The sequence below is a fragment of the Linepithema humile genome, chromosome 2 (assembly GCF_040581485.1).
Source record: "Linepithema humile isolate Giens D197 chromosome 2, Lhum_UNIL_v1.0, whole genome shotgun sequence".
Taxonomy (NCBI): Eukaryota; Metazoa; Arthropoda; class Insecta; order Hymenoptera; family Formicidae; genus Linepithema; species Linepithema humile.
Window position 1 is genome coordinate 3,585,029 of NC_090129.1, and position 23,332 is coordinate 3,608,360.

The following is a 23,332-nucleotide window of genomic DNA, read 5'->3' on the forward strand; positions in this document are numbered from 1 at the left end:
TGCACGAACAATGTGAGTCCGCGACGGGATCCTAAACGGTTCGCGCGCGCTGAGACGATTGATCGATCGATGGTCGACGCGAAACTCGCGAGCGCAGAAAACACTCCATTCTGTTCTGAAGAGATAATTATCGAGCTGTTGCGAGAGAGCCTCGGATGTGCGCGAGCGCTGTACGAAGAAGAATGCTTTTTGTCTGAGAATTACAGATGTACAAGCTTTAACACACATGAGCGTTATAATGCACAGCTTGGATAATTTACGACACGTCGGGCTTTTTGCACAGTAACGTTCGCGTGATTTGAAATATTTCTCGCTGTCAACAACTTGTCAAAAACAACAAAATATCACGAAATATCAGTAATTATATATTATTACAAAACATACAGATAACTGCAAAAAAGTCATATTTCTCAGTAACAATTTTTTGTTTATGCAAGTTTATTTAAGCAAAAATATCACGAGAGAAAGGGAAAAAATATTAGCTAAAATACAAGATATGTCACAACACACATGGAACATGCTTATTGTTAGAGAAGTTTTTTTTGAACACATTGCGTGTTGTATGTCCGAAATAAAATATCTTCTAGCAAGATCTGTTCCTTCCACATTGACACGATCGTCCGCTATGTCTGCATCAAGCCGCAATAACTCATGCTCCACGTTTCGTACAAGAAGTGCCGAATGAAGAGATATTTTTCTGCTCGCCGATCGATCATTTCTTGCGTAACGCGCGTTGTAAGTTCCGAGCAGTAATATCGAGCGACATCTCCTGAGCGGTTCGATTTACGGCTGCTGATTGATTGGAGAGTTCACGAGCGGACACCTCCGCGCAATTTAATAGACACTCGAAAAATGGCTAGAAAATTATACGGGGTCATCGACGCGGCGCTGGCCCGGCCCGAATTTCGTTCCGACTCGCTCGCGCTCGTATCTTGCGCAACAGATACGCACGCGGCGTAAACATTTGCATGTGTTGTAAATCTTGAATCACCGACACACGCGGAGATCGAGCAAACAAATCTCGCTTTAGCAACAGTTATTTTACGATCGCAACAATTGGCAGCGCACATAAAATGTCACAAGTTAATTGCCGTGTAGCAATGTGAAATGTCAAGAATCACCTACGTTTCAATTTATTTGCGTAATAAATGAGATATAAATACAAATATGAATGCGTTGGTAAATAAATTGTCAAAACAAGATTTCAATTCTACGAAACGCGACAAAAATGTTACAAAGAATTGAAACAATTTTAATTATTTAACCACAACAAACTCAGCTTTAACGCGTCGTAATTGATAGAGTTGCCCCAGTTGTAAGGCTGCTTTTACGACCTAGAAACGATTTCTCATGTCCAGCCTGGCACGCCAGGCTTCACCGATCGCGTAGCAGCGAGTGAAACCGGTGCACTCTCCATTTGTCACCATGCGCTTTCCGTCGTCAGCTGAATAATAGCGCTCCTTTTTGCGACGCCCCGGCGCGGCGTTAAGCGACGGTGAAAAGAGAAAACCGGGGGGGCTTCTTTAGAGATCGCGAAAAGACGAATGAGTCGCAGGAAGGAGCCAATCGACTCGGCTGACAATCCGCGAAACGCAGCCTCGTGACAACTCGCGCACTACCGCCGCTTATTGTTGAGATAATGAGCGCCGCGGTATGCATCGGTCGGCGCGGCGATTATGCGAGGCAACGTCGGCAGTTTCACTGTCGCTTACACTATTTTTTTCAAGGCCCTTTCAAGCACCGACAGGCACAATCACACTCAATAACCGCTTCATCATGCGAAAGCGCTCGCCCGCCCGTTTATGAACTCGAGACGCACTTTTACGCCGCGTTCTGTCCTACATCGCCGCTAATTCTGTGACGCACAATGGCCGCTTTTATATAACCGGAGACAGCAAAGCTATTTTTGCCAACAGCATTTGAGAAACAGTGAATATTGACTAATTAACTAATTTTGCTAATTCTGAAAAAAAATAGAAAATCAGACCAATTAAGATTAAATGTATGTTAATTGTAATATTTCCAATTTTTTTCAATGGCTAATTGTCTTATTATAGATCACTGAATTAATAATATATTATTAAATATATTTATCAGAAAATTAAAATATATCCATTAAAATATTATCGGAAAAAGTGACATTTAAAAAACTGAAGATTTGCATATGCTCTATTTAATAACACTTTGGATATCTAAAAATAAATTAATTAGAAAATTAATGAATTGACAAACAAATCTACGCATCTCAAAGCAAGTCTAGAATTATTCCAGCACAGAGTGAGTCAGATTGTATTATAATTTCAATAAAAAGTTCCATGTGAGTAGCAAAGTGAACACGTTAGAATAATCGTAACGCTTTTCAGATTCTCGCGTTACACTGAATAGGTTTCCGGCACTATCTATGAAACCCTATTAAAACTAATCCCGTCGGCGTGAAAAGACGTCACACCGGTGAAGAATCATTCCCGCACACGTAACAAGCACACGACGAGAACGAGAGAATGTACATACGGGCAGGTAATGATTATGCGAGAGCACCCGCAATCAGCCGATGCCTGCGTTTCTACCGTTCGCGTGACTCCGCTGCCCTCGCGCAACGCTCTTTCGGAGATACGTAATACGGCGTTGATACACCCGTCGGTTGTATCCTCCGTAATCGACAGAAAATTAAATTCCCTAATGATACACGTACGACGCCATTCTGTATTGCAAGTGTACATTACGCATCGACGCACGACCGAGTTTCTCCCGCCGCGGCTATCGAGCGCGAATCATTTTCTCCAATCGATAGTTTCTCTCGTAATTTTATGCAGAAATTAGACTGCGCCTGCTCACTGTGGCAGTTCTTGACGCATTTTATTAAGCTGCATCGGGAATAACTCAATTCGAAATTCTCAATTCTCTCTTTTATTTACAACGATTATTGAAATTTTTTATATCAACTTTGATTCCCTGCGGGAAAAAAAGTTAAAAAAAAGTCTGCAGTATTTCTAGCGTGTTGTGTCACAGTTTCTAAAGAATAATTTAGCATTAATTTTACGCGCGCAAGCGAAAGGGAAAGACAAGTACGTGTAGATATTAAACTGAACCAACCTTATTTCGCGAATACACCTGAAGAACGTCCGTCCACCATCTGGTCTCCTCGCGACACGTTCCCTTGACGAAGGTCGCACCCTCCGGCGAGGTGACGGCGAGGCTGTAAGGGTGTCCTGTGACGTCCTCGGCCGCGGCCACCTCCAGGACGCGAGTCATGTCGATTCTCGCTTGAGGCACCGTTTCGGGCTGCAACAATCAGAAGAACCTGATGTGAGTCCAAGAGGAGAAACGTTCTACTTCATGCGGGATTGCGGCGAGTTAACGTAATGGGCCGTCAAATTAAGCGAATCTCTAATCACGCGTTCTGACACGCGGCTATCGCTCGCGCAAAAACCGGCGGTAATAAGACGCCCCGACAATTCGCGCGCACAGTAAATATGCAGATGTGCGATTCACGTACGCGAAAATACACACGGCGGTAATTATGTGTCATCCGTCACGTCCGCCGTCCGTCTCGTTATTAAGTCCCCCGTAACGAGAGGGGAAGAACAATAATGGCAACGATCACCGACGACACGCACCGTCGCACCGCGGCCGCAGAGCGCGCCGCATTTTTGTCGCGCTCGATTCTTTCTTGCCGGCGAACGGCCACTTCGCACGAAATTGCACGCGCATTACGCACGGCGCTGCATTCGGCCGGTTCGAGCTACGTCTCGCGGGCTCGCTTTACCGGAAACGTATCATTTCAGCCGCGATAGGGGCTGAAAAGCAGCCCGGTCGCGCACAGCCGACTATTTTCCCGCGGCCGTAAAAATCCGGAGGCGGGAATAACGCCTTATTGCTATTCCAGCGCGGCACTTCGCTCCTCGTAAAACGAAAGTGAGTCCCATCGGTGATCGTGCAATTGCCGTCAATTTGAGCGGCGGCGAGGGGGAGGAGGAGGGGGGACGCACAGAATACGAGCGGCGCGAGAGGGACATCGCGGGGAACAGGACGGGGAAAGCGGTCGCGGGTTTTGCACGCCGCTCTCAAAGCGCACTGTTTGCGATCGCCACGGGCACTTTACCGCGCAAAATGCACCCGGGAATGTCACCGCAAATGCAACCGCCGCTTGCTTTACGTGAACGAGCCCATCTACTTGCGTCGAGCGCGGATCGCTTTCGTGCTCGGGTAATGCTGGAGTTGAGTAACGCTCGAGCGATGAAACGGGCAATAAAGACTAATGGTTGATTTTTCAGTAATAAATTGAGCGAGAAAAAAGAAAATGACGGCCGTTTCGACGTCAGTCATAACATCATAATATCATTATCGATAAACGTCAGCTTGGGATCGAGTGCTAAACTCACTTTTTAATAAAATTATTATTTAAATTTACAATTTTAATGTAAAAAAAACACAGTTATTGATATTATAACCGAGAAGTGTTGCGTTTACATTTCTTAAATATTATTTTCATTCAAAAACATCGTTGTATTGCAAAAGTTAGAATAATAACAAATTCGATCGCATCACACGAACACATTCTGATGCCTATTTGGGAGAGACAAAGGCATTCATAATGCCGAATGTATCACGCCGCGAAACAGCGCGCATAATTCAAAGCACCGCGCAATGCGCCCGACTGCAATTTTTCTCGTGCTCGAGCAGCGACATTATTCTTGAAACGCGAGAGGTTCATTTGCACAGCGCATCTCTCTCGGTGTTTTGCGCGCCTACATATATTTACCGCTCGCGTCGGGATGATGCAAAAATCTGCATACGAAAAATCCCTCCTTGTGGTGCGCATAATTAATCGCGGAGAAAGATGCTCGGGGAGAAGCTTATAGAAAAAAAAAAAAAAAAACTAAAGGAATGCAAGAAGCACGCAAGGCAAATAATATAATAAAAAATTATTAATAGCGATATTGTGCCTCTTCTGATATCTCGTATGCATTTTGTATTTATTCAAGATGTAATGAAGAAGACGATGGAAAGAGGTCTTGCAAAATTATAGATACCTGCCATATTGTGGCACCTTTCAATACCTTCTGAGCTACGTAATGATTTTCTATCCTTTCGCTTGACGAGGCAGCCAGCACGATCTCTGTTTGTTTGCTTACGTTGCCTGACGTGTACGCGACATTATGTAGGTTGCATTAAGGTGAGCCCGCGGTGCATTACACACACGTGTGTTATACGCGTTCGCGCGATTGCGTAAAACCGCGCGAAAACTTTTTGAAAAATGTAAGAAAGCGGTAAACAAGCGCAAGAAAGTAATGAGTACAGAGTTCGATCAATCATTTTCGCAGCCACTTACTCTTTACGGGAATTCAAAAGGTAGCCAGGTGGATAAATGTAACATAATTTTCATTTGAGTGGCTATCCATATGTTTTACACATGATTTATGCTCGGTTTGTTTAATGAATTCATAACTTTACTCGCATGCTCTTGCGAATGCGCTTGAGTTTATCGAAAATATCCTACGGCCACTACAACAACATATAGATAACAAATCAATCAGGCTTTTTATGACTCCGTGTTTGTGATTAGTGTAGAAGTGCGAGTACACAGATCGTTATACCATTCGCATATAAATATATAGAGAAAAAAGAGGCCACAAGAATCAAAACGCGGATGTCGGCGCGCAAACAATTTTATTATCAATCAATACAAATTAGTAATACCGATACAGAATTGCCAATACTTTTTTTTCTTATTGTAGAACCATATGTCATTCTACTGTCTGATAATAAATTCTGAAACATTGAAACGTCTACTAATCTCGTATTAATTAATTAATTGCGCGGTGAAAAATATATGCAAAAAATTAATATGTGATACTAAACAATTGTCAACAAATTTTCAACTCTTTCTACTCATTCAATTTTACAGAAGTAATAATCGATTATTTTACATCAATTTTAATCTTGATTTAATCGATAAAATCAAACTTTAATTTTTTTGAAAGTTTTCGCAAAAAAAAACAGCGTGGATAAAATGTTTTTACGGAAATTTTAATCGTGTTGATTGTCATCTTTATCTTCGATATTTAATAAAATTTATATTTTATATTAACGTTGAAGCATTCTATAAAGTTTTAGTTGGTAAAATTATTTTTCAATCGGAGTTCCTCTTTCTCCTTTAGGAATCTGTTTGGCCGCAACTGCACCGTGTAAATGATTACACCCTCCTCGCATACATCTCGCAGCACCAGTCGTCTGCGTTTCAAGCGAAAGATCAAAGAACTCTGAGTAGCGCGATTACTGCGAGAAAGGACGTGACGCGCGCGCGAAGAACGAGAACCAGAGAAAATCCGAGGATATTAGATACGGTGCTGCTCCCATATACTTGCCTTCGCCTATGTGGTAGGGAAATGTGAAAGACTTCGCGAAGACGTTGCGTCTACAAGATCAATGTGAGCTTTGCGAAACATCTCAAAACAATAATAATCCATTCAGTCGGTGAAATCACGCTCGTGAATATCACGACGATATTATGCAAAATTGTTAAAAAGTCAACGCGTTCAGCATTGTGGTAATCATTTATCTATTAATATTGACTCTTATTTCATAATACTTATAAAAATTCATTAAAAATGATAACAATTTATCTAGCAAATATCACGAAATCATCAAAAACTGTCGAGTATTGTCATGGAATTTTTTTATTCTTTAATAACATTACCGATGGGTGAACATATCGTCGCAAAATGTTGCAAAGCTATAATTATCTTGATCGCCTTTAAAATGAAATGCACGACAAACGCAATGACACTCGCGATGCTCATTATCCGGTGCAGAAATGAGTGTAAAAAAAAACTGGAATATTTTTTCGTATCGCGCCAACATCTTGCACGAAGATCGAAGTAAGGCGTAAGGCGGTTACGTTCCCGCAGAACGGACAAGTGTGAAAGAAAATTCGTGACGTGTATTAAGTCCGCACCGCCGGCACGAGTCTCCATTAAAGCAGCGCCGCCGCTCCGATATGCTCTCGGATTATGCCGGTAACGAACGAAGGGATGCACATCCAACGGAGCGATATATCACAGGTCCATGCGCGGCCGTTACGTACACAGCGAGACCGCCCTGCTCTCGCTTTTTGTTCGCCGGACATGTTTATTGGCAAGAAGTGGGTCGGCCCTTTCGGTCGGCTTCCCGTTTGCTTATTAAAGAGAAAATGAATCGTATCACAGAATCACCGCTACGCTTCTGCGAGATTGTATCGAGAACCCGTCGACATTGGCGCAGATTAAAATTTTCATGAAAATCAGCAATATAGCCAAAAATTTTAAGAATATTATAATGTGATAGAACACGCATCATATGCCTCGTTATGTATTATGAGTATTATTTTTTAAAATTCGGGATTATAATCGTCTTTTGCAAAGTCATCTACAAGTTAAGGCACTGATCGGCCGTGCAAATAACAAAACAATCGTTATCTTCTTTGCATTTACGTGCAAACATATTGAATTTATATTAACTAGACACATCAGCATGCGCTACGCGCGACATTTCTTTTAATTACAAAAAAATATATAACTATATCTTGAATAAAAATAATATTATAATATCACCATTACTTATATATTATTATACCACCATTATTGTCGCAATTAATTTGTTAACTTGTTCTGATTAGTTCTCTGATTGGGCCATCAAAGGATTTCTCATTCAGCACTGTTACAAAAAGTCCAACTTACATTTAGATTATGATCTCAAAATTTCAGATGAATTAAATAAGTCAAGAATCGAATTTGAACTTAAAATTTAAGACTTGATCCACTTTAAAACTGAACGCCTAAATCATGAGTAAAATTTTTCTAATTTTTAAAGATATTTGTAGTAATTATAAAAATTAAACTACATTAAAAATAATTAAATTTCTAAATAATAATTATTGTAATTATTTTCCAAAATATGCTAAGCATCTCGAATTTTATACGTATCAAACTACACAATAATGCAAAATATCACGTGATTAACGCTGTAATAAACAATTCCTTGCAATATTCTACCTTCAAATAAGAAAATGACACACTCTTATAACACATTTATTTGTATTATAATGAATATATTATGTATCACATAAACATTTCTCAAACAAATACAATTTTAAAATTTCAATTTATATATTTCACCGACGATTACTGTATTACATTTCGGAAACTTTTACAGAAGTTATAGTAATAAATTCACATTATATAAACAGAAAAAACAACAAATATACAATAAAATATTTAAAAAAAATATATTAACATTAAGTATTTGAAATTAAATTCTTGTATAAATTGTCGATATTTTTGTTCTTTACAGAAAAGTCAGTAAATTGTTATTTTATTACATTATTTCAAGTTATAAATTTATGATCACAGTTTATCAATTTCAAACATAATACATAATAATATTTATAACTATAGTTATTAATTATAATTATTTACATATTACAAAAAAACTTAATATATTTAAAAAATGTAACTTATTGTTCTCTGTAAAACATAGATTTATATATATAATCATATTTATAACTTTATAAACATAAAACCAATAATTATATTTCAGAGCCATATATACTTTCCTTGTATCTATCTTTTAGTAAAATTAAATCGTGAAAATTAAAATTATGATGAAATCATGATGCTACTCGAAGGCCATTACTATCATTTCCATTGTCAATTTCTGGATAAATCTACATAAACATTTATAATATTCACATAAAAAATTAAAAACAATTTAAATATTTAATTAATTATACATAACAAAATATTAACAATATTATTGATAAAACTTACTTTCATTCCTTTTTCGGATTAGTTAGCTCGTCCAATGATGTTTATCTTTAATATGGTCATTTAAATGAGTTCTAATAGAAACAGATATGCTTCTGTGACAATTATTATACTCTATTCCAAAATCCTTTTTGGTACAATATCTCCATAGCCAACAGTGAAATGTATATTTTTTAAATTGTTTCTTAGAATGTAAGCGTACGTGATCTTCTAAACTTTCAAATAGAAATAAAACATTTACAATAATGCATTTTAAACCAATCAGTTTAAATATTTAAAATATATTCTTGATGATCCATGTAAATTTCGTTATCTTTGTTCGAAATTAAAAAACTTGTCAAGCATTTTTTTTATATGCAATGTCCAAAGTTAGACATTTCGATAATAATACATAACAATCTTTTGGTGACTTAAACATTCTATCCGTTTTAAGTGATGATACGATTTTTGGCGAATCATCCGTGTGGTGTCTTTCTTGTGTGTCTTTCGATTTATCCAAATCTGTTATTTTATGTGACGATCCAGATGTTTCAGAAAGAGAAAAATTGTTGTGACAAATATTACATTCCACCACAAAATCATCTCTTTTTGTACAATATTTCCATAGCCAACTATGAAATGTATGTTTTTCTAATTGTTCCTTAGAATGCGAGCGTATGTGATCTTCTAAGCTTTCAGATAAAAATAAAACGCTTTCATTACAAATAATACAATTCAAAGCCAATGAGTTGAAATATTTAAAATATATTCTTGACGATCCGTGTAAGCTTCGGAATTTTTCTTCCAAATTAAAAACTTTTTTATGCATTTCTTTGATATGTATCCAAAAGTTGGACGTATCGATGTAACAATCTTTTGGTGATATAGACATTGTGTCTGTTTTTTCAAGTGATAAAACGCGTTCTGACGAACCAGCTGTGTCGTGTGTTTCTTGTATATTTTCTACTTTGTCCGAATGTATCATTTTTATGTGACGAGTCATGCCAGAACAAGTAGAAACAGTTATGTTGTTGTGACAAATATTACACTCCGCCATAAAATCATCTCTTTGTGTGAAATATTTCAATGACCATTCGCGAAGTATATGATTCTTCCGTTGTTCTTCAGAATGCGAACTCAAGTGATTTTCTACACATTCAGATGTAAACAGAACATTTGCATCACAGATAATACATTGTGAATATAATTTATTTTGATACTTGAAATACATCCATGGCCATTTTACTAGTTTCTTCTCTTTTTCGTATTTCCAAACTTTTGTGTGACATCTTGATATATGTGTATGACATTTTGTAACGTGTAAATAACTATATTTATTTTCACAAAACTTGCACTGCGCTTCAAAATTGGACAGTTTTATGTAATATTTCCACATATGCTTTTTATTTGCAATACTTAGAGGCATTCTGTCTGTTTCAAGTGATAAAACACGTTCTGACGAATCAGCTGTGTCGCGTGTTTTTTGTATATTTTTCAATTCATCCGAATGTGTCATTTTTATATGAATAATAAGATAATACTCAATAGAAAGAGATACGTTGTTGTGACAAATATTACACTCCACCCCAAAATCACCTCTTTTTGTGAAATATTTCCATGACCATCCCTGAAGTATATGATTCTTCCGTTGTTCTTTAGAATGCGAGTTTAAATGATTTTCTACAGATTCAGATGTAGATAGAACATTTGCATCACAGATAATACATTGTGAATTTAATGTATTTTGATACTTGAAATACATCCATGGCCATTTTACTAGTTTTTTCTCTTCTTCGTATTTCCAAATTTTTATGTGATGTCTTGATACATGATCTTTAAAATTTGAAAATTTTACATATACATATATATTTTCGCAAAACTTGCACTGTGCTTTAAAATCCGACAGTTTTATATAATATTTCCACACATGCTTTTTAATTACAACCCTTTGAGACATTGTGTCCGTTTGAAGTGATGAGCTGCGTTCTGATAAATCAACTGTGTCGCATGTTCCTTTCAGTTTGTCAGAATGTTTCATTTTTATGTGACGATTCAGTGTAAACTCCATAGAAATAGATACGTTGTCGTGACAAATATTACACTCCACCACAAAATCATCTCTTTTTGTGAAATATTTCCACGACCATTTGCGAAGCATATGATTCTTTCGTTGTTCTTCGGAATGCGAGTTTAAATGATTTTCTACAGATTCAGATGTAGACAGAACATTTGTGTCACAGATAATACATTGCGAATATAATTTATTTTGATACTTGAAATACATCCACGGCAATTGTATTAGTTTCTTCTCTTCTTCGTACTTCCAAATTTTTGTGTGATTTCTTGATATATGTGTTTTAAAAAGTGAAAAGCTTTCATAAATATATATATTTTCGCAAAACTTGCACTGTGCTTTAAAATCCGACAGTTTTGTATAATATTTCCACACATGCTTTTTAGTTACACTACTTTGAGACATCGTGACCGTTTGAAGTGACTGGACGAGTGTAACTAAATTCGATATAAGAAGCTTTCTGTCGAAAAGTATACAAGAGGACACAAGAAGAGGCACAGTTTTCCATTGACTGTAAATATTGATACGTCGGCCAAACTTAGCTAAGAAATATCAAACACGCGATGACATTTCATGCCGAGCATATGTAGGACCTACTAATATTTCAGCGAAAAAGATGTTACGTATCCTTTACACAAATATACGATTGTGTAAGAAATAATGCGTAAATAATGTATTATCTATATGTATCAAATGAACTTATTCTGAAGATGGTTATATTAAAGAGATACACATATTTTTTCGAAATTGTATACATTGCGCTAAATGAAATTCATACACTGCAGAAATAAATTGATATGATTGACTAATTGCATAAAAAAATATAAACATAAAATAGTTTTTTATATCTAATTTATGTAATTAATTCCAATTCTAATTTAAAAATATTCTGGCATTAAAACTCCGTAGCAAAGGAAGTCAGAAGCAATCTTCTAAGAAAGAGAACGGAGCAAACAATACTCTGTTTGCGTTCCGGTTACGTCTCCCTGTTTAAAAAGGCACGAGAAGATCGAAAACACCGATTATGGCATAACGCGCGGCGATGTCGAACGGCGGAACGATGAAGAGGCCAGTAGCAAAGGTGAATGAGAGCCCGCGGGAGAAACGAAGAGGCGACGAGAAGAAACGCAAGAATGTCAGGCCGAAAATAAAACAGGTGGCCCAAGTCGGGCCTGTGATTCGCGGGATTTCGTGTCCCGGGTCCTTCGTGACCTGAATGGCGGTGTTGCCAGTATACTCGGGAAGATAAGATCCACACGGCTCGTGTAAAACACGAGTTGTCGCGCCCCTCGACTCTTCATCTCCCACGATGCGTCTTTCCCTTTTAGCCTTTCTCCCTCCCATACATCTCTCTCTCCTTCCCACCCTTTCCCACTCGACGTAATCATTCCCGTCTCTTTTTGCTTCTCTCTGGAAGCAATCTTTGCCTTTGATCTTCCTCCTTCGCGACTCGCCACGCAAACGTGGCCGCGGGACTTTGTCGAACCGAGATGTACAGAAGACCTCGTCTTCGGTACCGTACAATCTTCAAGGTCGTCCCTGACGGACGTCTGGATCGCTCTCAGGATGACATAAGCGCTTCCCAGACTCCCGAACGCTTCATTGTTAATCCTACATATCTTTTTTTGCGGTATGGCTGGACCACGCATCTTTAATGTAACGCGATTAATTGACGTACATTCGTAATCCGGGAGGTATAAAAAAGATTGCAATATCTCATAAGCAACTTTTTTGTAGTTTCAAAAAAATAATATGAAATAAAAAGTAGTATAAAAGATATAAAAGACTTACAAGGTTCTTCATATACGAAATAATCTTTCTTTTTTTTCACAACGAACGCACTCTTACACGCAATCATATAAAAGACTCGGAGTATTAATTGAAAAGTCCTACGACAGTGATCTAATACGAAGCATTTCATAGGATTATCGGAGTGGATTGCCGGAGGCATCAAAATAATCAGACGTGCGGCAACCGTACAAGCGAGACTGAGCGCAGATATTCAGCTTAATTAAACATGAGCGTTATTACTACCTAAATCCGTCTGCCGGAGAAAGCGTAGAGAAGCCAATGGCTTTGCACGGGACAGTTCATTTCGCGCGGTGTTCGAGCCCTGCGTCGAAAGGGTCTCCAGGGACACCGATCACTCTCGGCCGCTCGCATCGACGACTTTGAGCACCGAGGCCCCCGAGGACTCCGGCGTAAATCTTGGCGCGGCCGTCGTTAAAGACGTCCCAAAATGGAAATTTCGAGTTGCCTGAAAGCGTCAGCCGCGCGTTAAGCATCGCCGGGTCGTTAATAATCCTCTAAGTGGCATTCATGGCACTTCGTTCCACGTTTCCGCCGCCGTCGCTTCCTCTTATCGCCACGGAGAAAGGTGATGTCAGGAAACTGACAACGATTTGGGAACGCGTTATGATAGAGCAACCTTGGAGTCTATTTTTGGAAATACGAATGAAGAATTCTGAATGAATCTTTTTTGATTATGCTATTATGAGGACTTGAATTTTAGACACAACAATCGACTAAATAGCACACACTGAGTTCAAGGAAAATTGTTAAAGAAAGGAAGCATTATGCCGCACATCAAAAGAGACATTTTATACCACGAGACTATTTTTGATTGATAATAAAAACGAGTGATTATTAGAAAAAGTTTCTTCGAACGTAAAATTTGAGTCGGAAATAAAGTTATATTTTTGTTGTAGTTTGTTGTATTAATAAATCCTGCATAATTAGAATAAAACTGCTACATAATAAGTTGCTGAACGCACATTATAACGACCATAATCGCTATTAAAAATAGCAGTGATGATTTCGACGATATTATCTCAGTCGTGCGCGACGGTGATTTCTACAAATGTTATCTCGCCTTAACAAGCCGAGAGCGATGTAACAGAGTAATACGAACACGAATAAAGATGCTAAATTTACGAAATCGAGTGCTACATTGGCTTTTATATCTTCCCGTTGCTTCTCGTTGTAGAACACACTGTCGCTTCGTATAATTTCCTAATTCTCTCGGTATTCCCGAGTCGAAAACTGGTCGGACGACAAAAAGTCTTTATTGGAATAACGGCTGGTGATGCTGCTCGCGTGTATTTAATCCCGGTGAGCAGGTACTTATACGTGTATAATTGTTGAAGACTCATTAATTGCTCCGTGCAGAAAGTGAGACGGGACATCCCAAGGCATCATCAATTTGTCGGCCGCCAGTGTCGCGCAGTTATTCTCGACGGGCAACCCTCCGGAACGGAAATCGAGGGGCAGACGGGGTTTCCCCTTCGAGGTCTCATCAGGAAAATCAACAGGGGTCTCGCCGTTTCGCCGAGTAACTTTACATCGGCGGGAAAACAGGTCCCACCGGTGCGTCTCGCGACGGCGGAAAGATCGATAAAGCTATCGCGTTGCGCGGAAAGTCATCGCGGATACGTTTCGCGGGAGCTTGAAAGTTCGTAATCGGCCACCGGCCACGGCAAAGCAATCTAACGACGGTTATTACGCGCGATTAAAGGCTCGTTAATCTTCCGTGTAAAACGCTGAGCGAAGCGGGCTGCGCCCGAGCGATTGTAAACTTGATACTTTTGAAAGTGCGAATCATCCTCTTTTCCTTTACAAGCTAATATGATCACGATTGTATCTTCAGAATCGAATTTCTGTTAGGAGTGACGAATATTGTAGGCGGTGGATGATATCAAATTGAAGAAAAAAATTCGAAGGCTGCAATTTTCTCGGGAGATCACGAGACGGCTTACGAGACGAGCAGAAGTTGAAAAAGTGATTAGAAATACTGGGGGCGGGGGGGAAAAGGGGGGGGAAGGCTTTCCTCATGGCGATTCCTCCCCCAATGACGACGTGACGGAATGTATGAGAATGCATGAGGTGCATCTCATATTCCGTACATATCAAACGCGAGATGTGTGTACGCGATGCGCATCCTGCACGCAGAGATGACGGAGGGGAAAACTTATCGTTTCTTTCCAAGAATCTTTAAACTAAAACTCGCCAGACAGGAAGTATGCGTTTGTGAGAGAGAATCGCGTATTTCATACCCATCGTATCAATATCTCTGTATTTTTATCTATATGATTATCCATCGGCTTATAATATTATCTCATTATTTTTATTTTAAGACGAATTGCAATATTAATAACATGTTTGCACATAAAAATTATATACAGAATTATAGAGATTTTTTTAAGACGATTAAGATGATTATTTTCGGAAACAAATTCTTCGAATATATAATAGCGCACAATGCATCTCGCACATTTAAGTGCCATTTCAAGTTTTAATAACGAGAATTCAGAGATACGCCGGTTATCGCGATCGCGCTGAAAATAACAATCATCGTTGCTTTTCTCGTCTGACAAAAATGGCAGTTCGCGAAAAAGAAGAGCTCGATTAACTGAAAATAGGAACGGCGATCATTTAAAGGAACATCTTAAAGGCGGAGTACCAACGGAGCAAGACTATCTACAATCAGTTGGCGGCGTGGATCGCACGTCCGTGCCGATTCACGTCCGCTTTCAATTAGCTGTCGTACGAGTGATCCGCGAACTCGCGCGCTCGCGCTTGGCCGCCGTGTAATCACCCGCCAGTCATCAACGAGAATACAATCTCTCGATGATTACCGGTGAGAAGGACGCGCGGCGAGATCCGAGAGAAAAGAGCGCCGTGGAGTAGATACGCGCTGGGGAAAAAAAAAAAAACAGGAAAAAAATTCGATGATGGAGAAAACAGATGACGAAAAAGAAGAGATCGACGGCTTCGTCGAAGGAAAGACGATATCTCGATGATGCACAATCCGCGCGACTCTTTCACAACATCTCTTCATCTCACTGTTTCCATTCCGCTCGTTGATATCCGGCCGATTTATACGAGGACGAGCGCACGGCGGTTGACGCGCCGCGCCGTGAAAGGCGCCTAGCTAATAGCGAGTGTCCGCGCTCGCGCGCCTTGATTACACACCGTGATTCGCAATTGAAACTCGCGGACGCCGATAACAAAGCCGACACAGTGTCTTGAATATCAGCGCATATCTCTCCTCGGAGTCTGCGAGGAATAACGGATAATCTGGGTAAGAAGAAGAGCGCCGGCTTTCCATCCTTAACGACCGATTTATTGTGCTTGCAAATCGAGGTCGCTTTGAGCGTTCTGAGCGACTTTGATTAGACACCAATAGTTTATTCACTCGCGCGGCTGCCGTTATACTTGGCCGCTATTGAAAACGGGATTCTTATTCTCGCGTAGAATTAAGAACGTCAAAATGTGTGAGAGCGTTGACAAATGTTTAAGTGAAAGAAATTGGCATGATGAAAATGCAGCTACGTATTTTTATTCGCAGCGATAATAAAATATGTTTTCAATTATTTAGAAAGAATTGGCCATGTATTTTGCGCGAAACCGTTATTCAAAAATTTATTATATAATATTTGTAAGCATGCACAAGTATCATTATATAAAATAGAATTGCAGTGGCAAATCGATGTCTTCAAGTTTTATTACACTAGAAGACAAGGTAAGCGCGAATCCGATTCACTCGCATTCACTTTGCATCCGCTGCGCAACATGTAAAAAATACTTAATCTACACTTAAGCCGCGCAATGAATTACTTAATAATGGCATAACGTTTCTGGATTTCACACGTCCGTTACATTAACTTGAGCAAACTGTTACTGCAATATTCTTTTTACGTTTCCCGAGTATATATATATACATATATTCCGACTGCTGGCCGCTTAAGGCGATGTGTCCCGGATCGCATTAACATCTATCCATCAATCTCCGCTCGCTAAGAAATAACCCACGGCACTCTCCCGGCTGCGAAACCCTATTTTCCGAAGTATGTACGTCCACACAGGCACCGCGGTTAAAAAAGTTATTATCTGATCGAAGTAACGCCGACTGAAAAGTTGACGGACGCTCAGAGGGCCGATGTCTAAACTGTGTCGCAATGCGCATCGTAACTTTTTCACAGAAGAATACAAGCCTCTCTCACCAGCCTCGATCGATGGAGCGATCACTCGGCGTCGTTTACGCGTCATTTTCATCGAGATAGAGCGATAATTCGATCCGCGGCGATCGCCACCTCGCTGATCTCGCGTGGATCTTTAATAGCCACGACCTTTTGTATACGACGATGAGGAATTTCGCAATTGATAAATTACAGTGTGAGTTAATAAATCGACGGGACGCAGAGGGATGTGGAGAGAGGATGAAAGAGAAAAGGTAAAGAAAAGAGGTAGCGCAACACCGCGCGTTAGTTCAACGACGAGTTTCGCGGCGGTGACTTTCGCGGCGTCGCACGGCGCGGCGCGGCGCAGCGCTCGCAATTAAATTAATGACCTGATGTCTTTATTAATTGACCTCGCCCCGGTTACAAATTGCGGCCATTATCGTGGCCGGTCGACCGGCCGCGCGGTGGCTGCTTTCATTACTGGACGGCGCAGAGGCCGCGGAAGGTCGGCATTAAACCGCCGCCGCCGCCGCCGCCGCCGCCGTCGATTAAAGTACTCCTCCGACTAATTCGAAAACGAGGAGGTAGGAGGGCACAGGGAAGAGCGGGAGCTAAAGAGAGGAATAAAAGAACACGGAAATAGGTTCTCCTATTAACCTCTCGCCGATGCGACGGCTCGTTGCGTCACGAAATCGCAGTTTCGCGCTCCGCTCTTCCTCCGGCGCGTTTAGTTACGTATGATTAGCGACCACGGGCGTGAACTCGATCGCTCAGAGCATTCTTAAGCGGAATGTTGAGTCAGTGTTACTCCTTCCGCTCTGTGAATTGAATGAAACGCGTAACACTGTCCTTGAGTCGCGCGGGACGACTTTCTGTTCGCATCGTTGCAACATCCGCGTTTACATCCATTAATATTACAATCCGCGATTATGTTTCTGGACAGGTACAGAGATAAATCGATAATACGGTAATACGCTTGTTATCGAGTATCCGAACTCTCGAGAAACGCAAGGAAGATATTAAACGAACTGATTAATGTAAAATTAATATAAATTCAGAATTCCCATTCACACGCCTGAATCGATCGTCGAATATCTTTTGATAATCAAATGCTCTATCCGGTAAATATTCGTGTAAATGTATATCTGATCATGCTGATATCGAATTAAATGTTTTCACTTCTCATCTATGCGTCCTTCGATTGTCGTATCTTGTTAATATTACTGTTAATACTTTAAGAAAATACTGCACGTTTATGACACTTAACGATTATATTTCAGACAATAAATAGAGATCTATATGCATACGCGCGAAGCTGATTTATCGCGTCTGACGATTCTATCACGAGCGTCGCGCTAATGTTACATTTGAAGCTTTACTCGAGACGCAAATAATATGACGATAATCGTTCAAAGTGACACGTGAACATTCGCTTATCTCCGCAGCGGAAAGATTAATGTACGGCTCGAGCGATGCCGTAGGTGTCTAACATAATTGGAAGGGGATAATTCCGTCACTTTCCTTAAGTTAATAACGTAAGTTAATAACGTTCGCTAATAACAACAGTGCAATCGCGCCGGAATTACGACAAAATTTCGCGACTAAAAATTACACGCTCGTGTGAAAAGCACCATCGAAATATCAGCGCTCGGAATACTTAAATGACCGTAATTAGATAAATAGTGGAAAATTGTTTCTTCTCTCGAAATTTGTCAAAGGATATAACGATCCGAACAAAATCCGAGATTGATTTGCTTTTATTACATATACTCGACATGAAATGTCATCACGTACTTTGATAACTGTTAGCAAGGTTTGGCCGATGGCCAAATCAATATTTACATTCAAATGGAAAACTATGCGTCTTCTCGTGTCCTCCTTTATACTTCTCGACAGAAAGCTTCTTATATCGAATTTAGTTACTCTCGTCCAGTCACTTCAAACGGACACAATGTCTCAAAGTAGTGTAACTAAAAAGCATGTGTGGAAATATTATACAAAACGGTCGGATTTTAAAGCACAGTGCAAGTTTTGCGAAAATATATATATTTATGAAAGCCTTTCACATTTTGAAAAACATATATCAAGAAATCACACAAAAATTTGGAAATACGAAGAAGAGAAAAAACTAATAAAATGGCCATGGATGTATTTCAGATATCAAAATAAATTATATTCACATTGTATTATCTGTGATGCAAATGTTCTATCTATATCTGAATCTGTAGAAAATCATTTAAACTCGCATTCTAAAAAACAACGGAAGAATCATATACTTCGGGGATGGTCATGGAAATATTTCACAAAAAGAGATGATTTTGTGGTGGAGTGTAATATTTGTTACAACAACGTATCTCTTTCTATTGGGACTCATCTTACTGTTCATATAAAAACGACACATTCGGATGAATTAAAAAATATACAAGAAACACACGACACACCTGGATCGTCAGAACGTGTTTTATCACTTGAAACGGACAGAATGCCTCTAAGTATTGCAACTAAAAAGCATGTGTGGAAATATTACATAAAACTGTCCGATTTTAAAGCGCAGTGCAAGTTTTGTGAAAAGAAATATAATTATTTAACCTCTTCAAATTGTCATACACATATATCAAAACATCACACAAGAATTTGGAAATACGAAAAAGAGAAAAAACTAATAAAATTGCCATGGATCTATTTCAAGTATCAAAATAAATTGTATTCACAATGTATTATCTGTGATGCAAATGTTCTATCTACATCTGAATCTGTGGAAAATCATTTAAACTCGCATTCTGAAGAACAACGAAAGAATCATATACTTCGCGATTGGTCATGCAAATATTTCACAAAAAGAGGTGATTTTGTGGTGGAGTGTAATATTTGTCACAACAACGTATCTCTTTCTATTAAGTCTCATCTGACTGCTCATATAAAAACGACACATTCGGATGAATTAAAAAATATACAAAAAACACGCGACACAGCTGATTCGTCAGAACGTGTTTTATCACTTGAAACAGACAGAATGCCTCTAAGTATTGCAAATAAAAAGCATGTGTGGAAATATTACATAAAACTGCCCGATTTTAAAGCGCAGTGCAAGTTTTGTGAAAAGAAATATAATTATTTAAACTCTTCAAATTGTCATACACATATATCAAAACATCACACAAGAATTTGGAAATACGAAAAAGAGAAGAAACTAGTAAAATGGCCATGGATGTATTTCAGGTATCAAAATAAATTATATTGTCAATGTATTATCTGTGATGCAAATGTTCTATCTACATCTGAATCTGTGGAAAATCATTTAAACTCGCATTCTGAAGAACAACGGAAGAATCATATACTTCGCGATTGGTCATGGAAATATTTCACAAAAAGAGATGATTCTGTGGTGGAGTGTAATATTTGTCACAACAACATATCTGTTTCTGTTTGTTCTAGCCTGATTCGTCACATAAAAATGATACATTCGGACAAATTAGAAAATATACAAGAAACACACGACACAGCTGGTTCGTCAGAACGCGTTTTATTACTTGAAAAAATGGACACAATGTTTATGTCACCAAAAGATTGTTATATCGATACATCCAACTTTTGGATACATATCAAAGAAATGCATAAAAAAATTTTTAATTTGGAAGAAAAATTCCGAAGCTTACACGGATCGTCAAGAATATATTTCAAATATTTCAACTCATTGGCTTTGAATTGTATTATTTGTAATGAAAGCGTTTTATTTTTATCTGAAACCTTAGAAGATCACATACGCTCGCATTCTAAGGAACAATTAGAAAAACATACATTTCATAGTTGGCTATGGAAATATTGTACAAAAAGAGATGATTTTGTGGTAGAATGTCATATTTGTCGCAACAATTTATCTCTTTCTGAAACGCGTCTAGATTGTCACATAAAAATGACAGATTTGGGTAATTGAAAGAACACGCAAGAAACAGACCACACGGATGATTTGTCAGAAATCGTTAGATCACTTAAAACAGATAGAATGTCTATGTCACCAAAAGATCGTTAAGTATTATTATCGAAATGTCTAACTTTGGACATTACATATAAAAAAAATGCTTGACAAGTTTTTTAATTTTAAACAAAGATAACGAAGTTTACATGGATTATCAAGAATATATTCTGAGTATTTAAACTGATTGGCTTCAAAATGCATTATTGTAAATGTTTTATTTTTATCAGAAAGTTTAGAAGATCACGTACGCTCACATTCTAAGAAACAATTTTAAAAATATACATTTCACAGTTGGCTGTGGAGAAATTGTACCAAAAGGAATGATTTGGAAATGGAGTATAATAATTGTCACAAAAGCATATCTGTTCCTATTAGAACTCATTTCAATGACCATAATATAGACAAATATCATTGGACGAACTAACTAATCCGAATAAAAAATGGAAGTAAGTTTCATTAATAATATCGTTAATATTGTTATGTATAATTAAATCTTCTTGTGAATTTTTCATGTAAATATTATAAATGTTTATGTAGATATATTCAGAAATTGACAATGGAAATGATGGTAACGGCGATCAAGTTGTATCATAACCAGCAATAATGGTAGTTTTAATTTTGACGATTTAAATTTAATAAAAGATAGATACAAGAAAAATATATGTATATGATTCTGACATATAATTATTCCTTTTATGATTATAAAATAATAAATATAATTATGTATATAAATCCATATTTTATAAAACAAGTTATATTTTTTTAATGTATTAAATTTTTTTTAAATATGTAAATATATTAGTAACTGTAATTAATGACTATAATTAATAACTATAATTATAAATATTATTATGTATTATGTTTTAAATTGATAAACTGTGTTCATAACTTTATAATTTGAAATGATTTAATGAAATAATCATCGACTTTCTTATAAAGAACAAAAATACCGACAATTTATACAAGAATTTAATTTCAAATATTTAATTTTTAATACATTTTTAAAAATTTTTTTATGTATATTTGTAATTTTTTTTCTTTATATAATGTGAATTTATTACTATAATTTCTGTAAAAGTCTCCGAAATGTAATACTTACAATAATTGTCTGTGAAAAATATAAATGAATTGAAATTGTGAAATTGTATTTATTTGAGAAATGTTCATGTGATAAATAATGCATTCATTATAATAAGAATAAATTCATTATAAGAGAGAGTGGCATTTTCTTATTTGAAGATAGAATATTGTAAGGAATTGTTTGTTACAGCGCCAATTTCGTGATATTTTGCATCATTGTGTAATTCAATAATTATAAAAATCAAGATGCTTAGCATATTTAAAAAAATAATTACAATAATTGATATTTAAAATTATTAATTATTCCCAATGTAAATTAATTTTTATAATTATGGCAAATATCTTTAAAAATTATAAAAAATTTTACTAATAATTGAGGCATTCAATTTTAAAGTGGATCAAGTCTAAATTTTTAGTTCTGATTCGATTCTTGTCTTAATTAATACAGCTGAAGTTCTGAGGTCATAGCCAAAATTTAAATTCGACTTCTTGTAACAGTGCTGAATGAGAAATCCTTTAATGGCCATCAGAAAACTAATCAGAACAAATTAATTTTAAATAAATTTATCTCAATGATATGAATATTGAATTTGATTTACTTTAAAACTGAGTGCCCCAATTATATAATATTATATTTGTTTTATTAAGTATTTGTTTTAAAAATAAATAAAAATTTGAATGCTTGCAGTAATTATTTTCAAAATATAAATTATATTACGTAGTATACCTGTTGATTACGTTAATAGCATATTTAAAAAAGAAACCAAATATTTAAAAAAAAAAAACAAACGATGTAGACTGTTTTGTTTAAACATTAATTATTGCACATGATTTATTCGATTTGCGATTAGTATTTTTTCATTTTTTATAGAAATTATTCAAAGTTCTTGTTTGTATCTTAATACATTTCCAAATTCTTGACTTAAATTTTTTTTGAAATTTGTCAAAGACACAACTCTATTTATTTAATATAAACGCTCACTGAAAGTGCGATCTAATTATTTTTTTTTTCAAATTATTTTACATTACATATTTATGTAATAACCTAATCACAAGTATAACTAATCACAGATGAATAACAGGATTTGTGTTAAATAACGGTGTATATAGCACTGTAAATTGCGACAATAGTAATAATATATGATTAATAGTGATATTATGATATTATTTTTGTTAAAGATATAGATATAATATATACTTTTTTGTAATTCTAACAAAAAAATGGCTAGCGTAGTGCGTGCTTGGTATGTCTAGTTTAATAAAATTACTTAATACATTTCTATATCACGAAATCCAACAAAACTCTTGCACATTCATTCAATATATCCTATATTATTAAGAAACGCTGATATTACTTTTGTACGTAAACAAATAATTGTCAAAGTGTGCTTCAATAAAAATATTCATACGTAAAAAATATTAAAATATTCTTTATTTTAATATGAAAATTCAAGATCGA

The 23,332-nt window shown here is 37.1% G+C and overlaps 1 protein-coding gene and 1 long non-coding RNA gene across 6 annotated transcripts in view; one reads left to right on the top strand and one right to left on the bottom strand.

Moving 5' to 3' along the window:
- Nucleotides 1-23,332, bottom strand: part of osp (outspread) — a 186,836-nt gene that overhangs the window by 15,934 nt on the left and 147,570 nt on the right. For all 5 annotated transcript variants that reach the window (XM_012369897.2, XM_067350367.1, XM_067350368.1 and 2 more), the window contains exon 4: nt 3,094-3,282. In XM_012369897.2, the coding sequence (XP_012225320.2) occupies nt 3,094-3,282 (189 nt within the window). The remainder of the gene's footprint in view (nt 1-3,093; nt 3,283-23,332) is intronic.
- LOC105673914 (uncharacterized) lies at nt 17,945-23,272 on the top strand. Its single transcript, XR_001101035.2, has 3 exons — nt 17,945-20,998; nt 21,085-21,239; nt 21,331-23,272. It is a non-coding gene; the product is annotated as an uncharacterized lncRNA (long non-coding RNA).